This window comes from Mugil cephalus, chromosome 20, assembly GCF_022458985.1.
Source record: "Mugil cephalus isolate CIBA_MC_2020 chromosome 20, CIBA_Mcephalus_1.1, whole genome shotgun sequence".
NCBI lineage: Eukaryota > Metazoa > Chordata > Actinopteri > Mugiliformes > Mugilidae > Mugil > Mugil cephalus.
The window spans coordinates 451,857-462,500 of NC_061789.1; the positions used below are offsets into that span (position 1 = coordinate 451,857).

Here is a 10,644-nt window from a genome sequence, read left to right on the forward strand (position 1 = left end):
TTTAACCCTTCATGGGGCAGATCTGGAAACACTGGTTCCTCTCACTGAGGTTCATTATCATGTGGTTTCCATTGAGCCAATCAGAGAAGATCCAGGAAACATCCTCAGGTCTAATCAGGGTCTAATGTGGTCTACAAGGTCCCCCCTCTGAACTGGTTTATCAGGAACCATGAAGAAGAACAAGTGTCCTAATGTTTCTAATGTGATGATGTTGAATCAGCTCTGATGTTCTAATGTGACAAACACATGTTCACACTAGTTTAAGGACCAGGAACCAGATGTGGGACTCATTCATCTGGATTTAATCTGGAACATTAAGGTTGAAACGTTTCCCAGTGTTTCTTTGAGTGCCTTATAAAGGGTTAAAACTGTTGTTTCTGTGCAAATGTACTTTGCCTTTTCTTGCCATTAAAACATCACCGATGCAGTAAAAAGCCCTTGTGCGCTCCTGTCCTTTAAAAATTAAAAGCCCTTGCTCGGAAAAAAGCGTTTCTTTTTTTTTTTTTTTCCTTTCACAGCCCGTGACAACTGCTGATGTTGTAGTTAGCTTGCAAAATTAATATTTACATGTGGAGGACAGCGTCGCTTCGTCCCTTTCAGCTCCATTTATGGCGTAAAAGACAGGAGATAAAACAGAGGCAGCATGAATTAAACAGTGTGGCTGAGGTTTAAAACGTCTCTTATTATCGGGTCAGAGACGCCATCTATATATCGGCTCTCGCTCCACGTTCAGGCGGCGGCGGCTTCGGGAGGAAAAGAACAAAATAGGCAGATTTTTCCTCTTTGAACTCGTTTCTCACAGAAAAAAAAAAAAAAAAGTAGGAGGAGGAAAAATCCTCAGAGTAAAAGAGGCAGCAAAGGCCTGGACACACCAAACAGGACGTAAGATACGCTCACCTGCACCTGCATGAAGGGAAAGAACAGGAGCTACGTTAGCTGTGAGGCTAGGAGGAGCTACATTAGCTGGAAGGCTGGGAGGAGCTACGTTAGCTGGGAGGCTACGGAAAGCTACTATTAACTGGGACAGTAGGAAGAGCTACTATTATGTGGGAATCTAGAAAGCTAGGAGGCTAGGAGGAGCTACTGTTAGCTAGGAAGCTAGGAGGAGCTACTGTTAGCTAGGAAGCTAGGAGGAGCTACTGTTAGCTAGGAAGCTAGGAGGCTACAAAGAGCTACTATTAGCTAGGAAGCTAGGAGGCTACAAAGAGCTACTATTAGCTAGGAAGCTAGGAGGAGCTAGTGTTATTTATTTATTCTCATCCATCGTGCCGTTGTTTAGGTTGTTGTGTTGTTGTTTAAGTTGTTGTGTTGTTGTTTAGGTTGTTGTGTTGTTGTTGAGGTTGTTGTGTTGTTGTCTAGGTTGTTGTGTTGTCGTGTTGTTGTGGAGGTTGTTGTGTTGTTGTAGAGGATGTCGTGTTGTTGTGTTGTCGCGTTGTTGTGGAGGATGTTGTGTTGTTGTTTAGGTTGTCGTGTTGTCGCGTTGTTGTGGAGGATGCCGCGTTGTGCAGGTTTGGTGCGTCGGGGTCTTTGTCGTCTCTTTGTGAGTCGGTTCTTTGTTCAGGCAGTGATAGATTATCATGATTTTAACGTGGTTGTGTCTCCGGGTGGAAACGAGGCCGAGAGGCTGCGTGAATTGATCCTCGCGTGTCTCTGACCTGTGGACAGTGTCTCTGACCTGTGGACAGTGTCTCTGACCTGTGGACAGTGTCTCTGGCGGGTGGACGTGGTTTCATCCACCAGGAGGTAGCGGGCAAACACAACAAACGTCCATCTCTTCTTCCTTAAATGTCTTTTTTTTTTTTTTTTTGTATTCACAGCTCAGCGGTCTGTCTCCAGGAACTAGTCTAGGACCGAGGAAGACGGGAACTAAATCTAGGTTTAGTTTTTACGGGGGAGGATGAGGGGTGAGTGCTGCCAGTGAGGTGAGAGATGGACGACACACAACACGGATCTGGATCTGGATCTGGATCTGGATCTTCTTCTCCAGGTGAGAAAGGAACAGAAATGAAGAAGAAGACGTGAAAGGAAGCACCGATGGATCTGATGTCGCCGTCTAAAAGCCTCCAGGCTGATCTGGAGTCGGTGCGACTGGGATCAGACGAGGGCGGCTCAGTTTCCGTCGCGCTGGGAATAAATAAAGCGTTTTAAATCAGACACGAGGTCGTTTTCAGGAGAAGTTGCTCCGCGTCAGTTTAACCCTTCATGGGACGTTAGGTTCATTAATCCTCCTACTACCTGAACGTTGGTTCATCCTCAGGGTCAATTTAAACCTCCAGAAAAAAAAAAAACGGTTAAAACAGTCAGTTCTTTATAAGAAAAACTGTTAAGAATAATAACGTGTTGTGTCGGGGCCAGTGTCTCCATTAAATTAGGAAAAGTGGTTAAATATGAAGCAACATTAAACACTGAATGAGCTCAAACTGACTCCAGAGATAAATAATAGGAGGATTAATCTGGATTTTCTAGTTTTTAAGGTTCAGTTTTTCACTGGCTGCGTTTCCATTACGGTTTTTCAAAATAAAAGTAATACTTGTGAAGCTTTGATAAATTGTGCGTGTTTCCACTGAAAGGAGTTTAGAGATGAAGTCTGGTCTTTATGTGACATCCCATAATTCTCTTAGACTGAACATGAACTGGTCACAGGAGAGAAGCTTTTACGTTGAAACCACCAACACCTTTAGATGTCGAGCTGTTTTTAGACGTGTTTCATTACCAGTTAATTTGTGGGGGGGAGGAAACGCAGCCTGTGAAGGGTTAAAGGTTCTGTCTCTGAACTAAAACCAGGACCTGGACCTGGTCCGGTCCATCAGTGGAGTCGGGAACAACTTCTGGTCTGAAAGCGACCTCTCGCCCTCCAACTCTCACAGGCTCAGGATTCACAGTTCAAAGGCTAAAAGTTCACAGTTCACAGTCACAGTTTATCAGACCCTCCCCAGTCCTGGTCCTGGTCCTGGTCCTGGTCCTGGTCCTGGTCCCGGTCCTGGTCCTGGTCCTGGTCCTGGTGTCCGTCGGGTTGGTGGGTGTGTATGTACAGGGGCAGCTCTCAGACCGGGGTGGTCCTGCGGTTGGGGTCCTTGTTGTAGTCTTTGGTGAGGGTGCTGCTCTGGAGGAACTCCCGCTCTGAGTTGAGGAGCCCCCCCAGGCCGACGCCCCCCCCGCCGCCGGCCTTGGACCCGGCGTTGCCGGCCTCCCTGGGGTTCAGCGTGTACATGGGCATCTCGGAGGCGGCGGGCCCCGTGTAGCCGCCCTTGCCCAGGGGGGAGGCGTCGCGGCTGGGCGCCTCGGACGAGCGGACGCTGGAGCGGCGGCGGAAGCGGTAGCGGTAGGACGGGATGCGGCTGAAGGCCGACTTCTTGATGAGCTCGGTGCGGGACTTGGCCCGGAGCTTCCGGTGCTTCTCTATGAACATGTGCACGGCCAGGACGCCCACCATCTCCGCCATGATGAAGGACAGCGCCCCGAAGTAGAAGGACCAGCCGTACGAGTACGACTTCTTACTGTCGCTCTGACCCGGGTCCCCAGAGTTCGCCGAGATGTACACGATGATCCCAATGATGTTACTGAGGCCTGGGGGGGACGCACAACAACGACAACGACAACGACAGCGTCAGCAACAACAACAACATCATCAAAAACAACAACAACATCAAAAACAACAACAACAGCAACAACAACAACAACATCATCAAAAACAATATTAAGAACATCAACAACGTCAGCAACAACAACAACATCAAAAACATCAACAACGTCATCAACAACAACAACAACATCAAAAACATCAACAACGTCATCAACAACATCAGCAACAATGTCAGTAACAACAACAACAACAACATTAATAACAACGACGACAACAACAGCATCAACAAGAACATTAATAACCACACAACAACAATGACGACAACAACATCAACAACAACAAAATTAACAACATCAACAGCATCAACGACAACAACAACAACACATTTCACTTTATTATTCATCCTCTAGGAGCAACTCTTTGTTCTTTAAGAGTCTGTAGGAATAAATGTTGGTCAAACTCTACTAGAGGCTCCTCCTCCTCCTCCTGCTCCTCCTCCTGCTCCTCCTCCTGCTCCTCCTCCCCATCTATAGATGAGTGTAGGTTACCACGGTTACAGCCCCAGACCCTCTACAGGCTTTTATTCTGATTATATATTATATTATATCATATATATTATATTATTTATAATACATTATATTATATTATATTATATTATATTATATTATATTATATTATATTATTTAAAATACATTATATTATATTATATTATATTATATAGTATAATATTGTATTATATTATATTATATCATATAGTATATCATATATTATCAGTGTGTCCTGTGGAGGCAGAGCTCTGCTCGTCGTCCTCTTTTAATTTTTATAGCGTATAAATTATGAAGGAGATCATGACCCTGCTGAGCTCCTTCCATCACGTTGAGCTGAGACCAGAGGAGGAGACGCAGGAGGAGGAGGAGGAGAACCACACTAAGAACCACAGCCACGAGGAGAACATTAAGAGTTAGTGACCTGGAAGAAATACACCATGTCTGGCATTTATTTATTTATTTATTAATGTATTTAGAAGACTCATTCATTCATTCATGTATTTATTTAGAAGCATTTATTTAGTTTTATTTCTTATATTTATTCTATTCTATTTTATTCTCCTTGTAAGGATCACACTTCCTCATCCTCCCTCCTCCTCTTCACTGACCTGCGGAGACGAAGAAAATCCCGGCGCTGAGGATGACGTTGTGTCTGCTGCGGTAGAACTCGCTGGCGGCCACACACAGGCCCCCCAGGAACAGCAGGCCCACACTCATGATGGGGAAGATGCTGGAGGCTCGAACTGCACCTGAACACAACACAGCAACAACAACCAGGTCACACTGGAAACCCCCACGGTACCTGAACACCACGTCACAGCTGGAGGAGGAGGAGGATGAAGAGGAGGATGGAGAGATTTTAATGTCCGCCGTGACCGAGGTTGTAGCTCCGCCCCCTCACAGCCTCAGGCCGTGTGAATGGGGGTCACTAGGTCCTCTCTCCTGATTGGCCGGCCTGCTCTGAGCCCTGCGTCCTGATTGGCTGCCTCAGGGACGTGGCTCCGTGTTCAGTGGAGCAAAAACAGGCTGAATCCATTTTTATGTTGTTGTTGTTTTCTTTCTGCCTCCATCTTTACTCCCATCATGCAGCCCTGCCTCCTCCTCCTCCTCCTCCTCCTCCTTCTCCTCCTCCTCCTCCTTTAATGAATGAATGAACCTATATTTAAAGAGACTTACGGAGCAGGTATTCAGCGGCGTCGGCTTCATAGTCTGCGTCCTCTGGGAAGTGATCGATCTTCTTACAGACGCCTCTGAACGTTCCTGTCGATAAAAACACATCAGTTCACGTCTTCACGAGCTTCATGATCAGAAACAATCAGCTCCAGTCACACATGCAAATACATAAACTCCCCCTGGTGGCCGGAGGCTGCATCATAGGTCATAGGCTCCACCCCTTCCATGTTAGTGGGCGGGACTAAAACTCTAAAATACACATCAAACCATTTCTATTCATGTTTCAGTCATTTTAGGAAGTTAATATAATGTGGATGAATGTTGGTTTTAGTTCACTATTTGATGCCATAGAAACAGGATGTGACATCATGGCGTCCACCAGTTGCCATGCCAACCGCTCCATATATAGGTCAGATGTCGTGGTCATGTCCTCATAACCCTCATACACGACACCGAGACCTGGAACTAAACACAAACTCCACTTCTGTTCTGTTTGTAACAGCTGAGTTTATTAAATGTTAAAGGAATCGTCTGCAGTTATTTGCAGGTGAACATGTTGTCGTGTTACTGGTTCCGACTCAAACTGACCCCAACCAAGTTTATGATGATGGAGGACGGAGTCGTAACCTTCAGGCTACTTATTGGAAACGCTAATGAAAAACCTTATCACACACACACACACACACACACACACACACACACAGGCCGAGCTCATTAAACTGATACATGAACTCCATCAATCATGCATGTAAGTAAAAGCCTGTGTGTTGTATTGACGAGGATGCAGCAGAGAGTGACTCATCCTCCTCCTCCTCCTCCTCCTCCTCCTCCTCCTCGCTGGTGTTTATGTGTGTGTCCTCTGCAGCCGTCACTCCGTCCTATTCACACATGGTCAACACCGCGGGGCGCAGAGGGGTGAGGAAAGGGAGGAAGTGTGGTGTGAAAGAGGGAGGATGGAGGAACAAACTGCACCTAATTACCTCAGTGAGTCAGGAACCGGCTCCTTTAATCCTTCCACAGGATTATTAATGTGTCACATTCAGGTTTTTACTGATGAGTCTGAGATGTTTAACTTGGTGTTTAGAGACTTTACACATTCTCCGGCTTCATCGAACTCAACGCTCAACACAGTTTCTACATTTCTCTTTATTCATTTTTATCTCGACACCACGACTCCGTTCATCAGAGTTCATGTCCTCAGAGATCGGCTCTAAAGTCTTTTCAGTCAAGAGTCTGTGAAGCAGAGAAATTATTAGGGCCCGAAACATAAATGGGATATATTTATTAATTTATCTTTGTTTTATATTTATTTATATTCATTATTTTTATATTGATATTTATTTATTTTATTATTTTTATATTTATTTATTTTATTATTTTTTATATTTATATTTATTTTATATATTTTTGTGTGTGTTTGTCTGTGTTTTTTAACTTGTGCTGTTGAGGAGGAAAAAGTTTTTCTTGTCAAAGTTAAAGCTTCGTGCAGGAAAGAAACTGTGAAGACATGTTTATCCACCTGCCTGTTGCCTACATATCACAGTCCATTTAATATTTATCATGTGTTTCATTTAGTTTATGTTGAAAATGTCCATAAGTCCTGATAATCAAAGTGTTCTCCTTCTTTTTCTGTTGGTGTAACAAGCGTTTGTCTATAAAAGCCTCCAGAGGCAGAATTTCCTCTTTTTTAAGTGAAAAATGTAAAAATATAATTGTAATGTTTCATGCTCAGTAAATAAGTGAACACTTTAGCTGTTTGTAGGTCAGACTCAGTGGGATCGGAGCAGATGATGAACTGGAGGCTGGACGAGTTAAAGGTCAGAGGTCGGGATGTTTCTGTAAAGAGCTGAAGGTCAGAACCTCAGAGACGCTGATACAGAAACAGGTGAAGAGGTGACGTCGCTTCGACACTAACATCAGCTGGTTGTTGTCACGTTGTGTTGAAATTATTATTAATCATTAAATCATTTGATCATAATAACGTCTGCGTACAGTTATCACCATAAAACACAGTTTATTTAATTTATTCACTGTATTTATGCTGATTAACCTCTGGAGTCACATGACATCAGGTTTAACTAGCGTCTCTAGACCAAGTTAAACCAGACAACATGAAATACAAAGAGACTCTGGACTTAGAGGGGAAAGAAATATCATTTAAAGGAATTAATGTGGTCAGAAACATGTTTATATTTTCATTTTAACCTCAGAAAGTCTCAGCGATGCAGGAAGAACAGACGAACCACAGTCAGCTGTTCACTTTATACGAAGCCTAAGAAAGAAGTTTTATAGTGAAAATAAAACACAAGTACTTGAGTTTAATTTGCTGAGAAGTATTTTTGATCATTTTATGACGTTTTAAAGTGTTGTAGGTTAACGATATTTAATGTGAAATGAATAAACTGAGGATTTTTATTTGGCAGCGAGTTAAAAATAAACACAAATAAACTGTAACAAGTGACCGTGAGAGGATTTAACGCCTGTTAATGGTAAAAATAATGAGCTCGGTCTAATCAGGAGACGTTTGCCTCATAAAGGTCAGTGTGGCCGAGGGCGGCGGCTGCAATGCATCCTGGGACACGTAGTGCATCTGCATGTACATACGTCTACTCTAATAATACCACCTTAAATAAATAAAGCCTGGAGCAGCTTTGACCTCAATCTGTTTGTGCTTGTTTCCTTTTTTCTGCTCAGACTTTAACCAGAGATAAACAGCCACAACATTATGACCACCGTCAGCAGAGACGTGCTTTACTTTCTATTTAATCATGTGTTCATTCCTGTCGGAGGATGAATGACTGAGCTCTGCTCTGGATGCACAAGCAACAAGATTCTTCTCTTTCAGATAAACCTGATTGTTCTGCCTCTCAAACGTCTTTATTCTCAGTTTTTTCTGTCTTCATATCGCGTCAGTAACAGAACTGAGCACTGCTCCTCTTCCTCCTCCTCCAGTTCCCCTTCATCTTCCTCTTTTTCTCCTTAATGATTTACTTTTTAGTGAAATACTGAAGGATTAAATGTTTCATTTATTTATTTATTGTCTTTATTCATTGTTTAATTGAGACAAGTTTGACATTTTCCCTGTAAACTGGAACAAACGGTAATAAAGTGAGATTATAAAATCTTCTTCTTCTTCTTCTTAACTCACATCTAAATCCTCTTGTGAACGTTCAGGGTTCTGCTGGGAAACTTTTGGACCTGACATTCATTCATGTGGATGTTACTCAGACATGTAGCCCCGACCTAGGCCAGACCAGGCCAGGCCAGGCCAGACCAGACCAGGCCAGACCATTATAATAGGAAGGTGGTCCTAATGTTATGGCTGATGGTGTTAATGAGCCCAGAGAGCAGAATGAAGAGAGGAGGTAAAGGAGGAGGAAAAGGAGGAAGAGGAGGAGGAAGAGGAAGGATGAGGAGGATGAAGGAGGAAGAGGAGGCCGGTTGCCACGGTGACGGCTGATGAAAGAGAACGAGGCAGGTTCTGCTTGGATGCACACCTCTTTTCTTTCTCTCTCTTTCCCCTTAAACGGTCGCATCCTCCCCCTCCTCTACACCCCCCTCTCCCTCCATCCCTCCCCCTCCCTCCCTTCCTCCCACCCTCCCCCCTCCCTCCACCCTCCCTCCCTCCCTCAGTGCTACATGACCAAAAGTATGTGGACAGATCAGAGTCATTCTCTGCTGAATCTCTTTGGTCTTTTTACAGAATTAAACATCATCATCATCTCAGCTGATCAAACTTTTCACCTCCATCCCTCCTCCATCCGGCCGTCTCCATGGAAACCAGAACAAGGAGAAGAGGAAAAAGGAGGAGGAGGAGGAGGAGGAGTGTGTCTGATTCTACCTGTTACTGCTGTAACACACACACACACACACACACACGCACGCACTCCCACTACGACACGTCCACGCGCCGGTGTCACGTACCTTCCAGACAGCAGGTTCTCCAGAGGCCGGAGTGCGTCATCACCTCCTCGTTCTTTCGGCTCGTGTCGTTGTCTCCGCTGCTCTTCACGCGACACACCCCGCGGGAGTACAGCCAGTAGTCCGTCCCCACGGCGATGGTCATGAGGCTGAAGGCGGCGAACGCGCCCACCGTCGTCACGAGCATCTGGACCCCACGGTCACACATCAGCATCTTCATAGAGGCGGCTCCTCTGGTCTCGCCCGCTTCAGATCCCGCGAGATTTGAGACTCCAGGTGTCGAGATGTGGAGCGACCACAGGTTGTTCGCTCAGAGCCGATTTATAGTAATGCGACCTACGCACGGACGTAATCTACGTCGGTGCGAGACATTTCTACTGTTTTCTCTGTAACAACTCCACCCGAACACTAGGCGCCGCCGCGTCTTTTTCTTTAACTTCCTGCTTCACTTTCAACAACAACGACTGAAACTTTCACCGTATTTCGCGACTCGTCGGACACGAACATCTGTTTCTCCAAACCTCCTAAAAATGACGAACTCTAAGATGGCGGCGATGACGCGGACCAATCACAGCTCTTGTGGTCGGAGTCGCTCTGACCCGTAGCTACATTTAGCCTAATTTACTTTACTGCATAAAGACATTTATACTCGTTCCTCTGTAACAACAACTCCACCCAAACACTAGGGGGCGCTGTGTCTTTTTTGTTTAAACTTTCTGCTTCACTTCAACAACAGCGACTGAAACTTTCACCGAAATTTTGCCAAATTCTCCGAACCTGCTCCTTCACCTTTCAGATTCTTAACTGATCCAAAACAATCGATTCTAAAATCGTGGACACGAAGAAGCGGCTGGAAACACTGAACCGTAAACACGCTCCTACCGAGCGGACCAATCACAGCTCGAGTCGGTCTGCGTCGCCGTGACGCGTAGCTACATTTCTGGGGAGGCTCTGAAGGTTCCTGCGTTAACGCTGTAGCCTCTGCGTCAGTTAACGCAGAAGCATAAATTGCGGGTCAGTCTGTGCGGAGCGTCAAGACGCGGCCACGTCCCGACGCTTCCTCCCTCATCGTCCTTCCTCCTCTTCCTCCTCTTCCTCACAGGCGGGACTCCACCGCCTCCGTTTATTCTCACTAATATAAAATAATAATAATAATAATTATTATTATTATTATTATTATTATTTCAGAATCTATCCGTGCGTGGTCCTGGCTGTGTGAAGCCTCCAGGAGCTGGATCTCCCGCTGCACCTCCTCCTCCTCCTCCTCCTTCCCAGAGACGTCTCCTCTCTGATGTGTCCGTGCAAATGTAGAGAAATGATGCTGACAGCCTCCTCCTCCACCTCCTCCACCTCCTCCTCTTCCTCTCGGTCCAAACAAACAGGAATGTACGCGGAGTCTCCTCCGCTCCGCTCGGTCCC

The 10,644-nt window shown here is 45.3% G+C and overlaps 1 protein-coding gene across 2 annotated transcripts in view; it reads right to left on the reverse strand.

Moving 5' to 3' along the window:
* Nucleotides 1–1,358: 1,358 nt before the first annotated feature.
* Nucleotides 1,359–10,644, reverse strand: part of cacng3b (calcium channel, voltage-dependent, gamma subunit 3b) — a 9,400-nt gene continuing 114 nt past the window's right edge. The window contains exons 1-5 of one of the 2 annotated variants that reach the window (XR_007110980.1): nt 9,229–10,644; nt 5,308–5,391; nt 4,740–4,880; nt 1,696–3,567; nt 1,359–1,655 (exon numbers count right to left, since the gene is read on the reverse strand). The exon at nt 9,229–10,644 is cut by the window's right edge and continues 114 nt beyond it. Coding sequence is in view for 1 of the 2 variants with exons in the window: in XM_047571301.1 (XP_047427257.1) it covers nt 3,044–3,567; nt 4,740–4,880; nt 5,308–5,391; nt 9,229–9,445 (966 nt within the window). In the remaining variant the exon portion in view is untranslated. Of the gene's footprint in view, nt 3,568–4,739; nt 4,881–5,307; nt 5,392–9,228 lie in introns of both variants that reach the window. The other variant, XM_047571301.1, reaches the window with a different exon arrangement.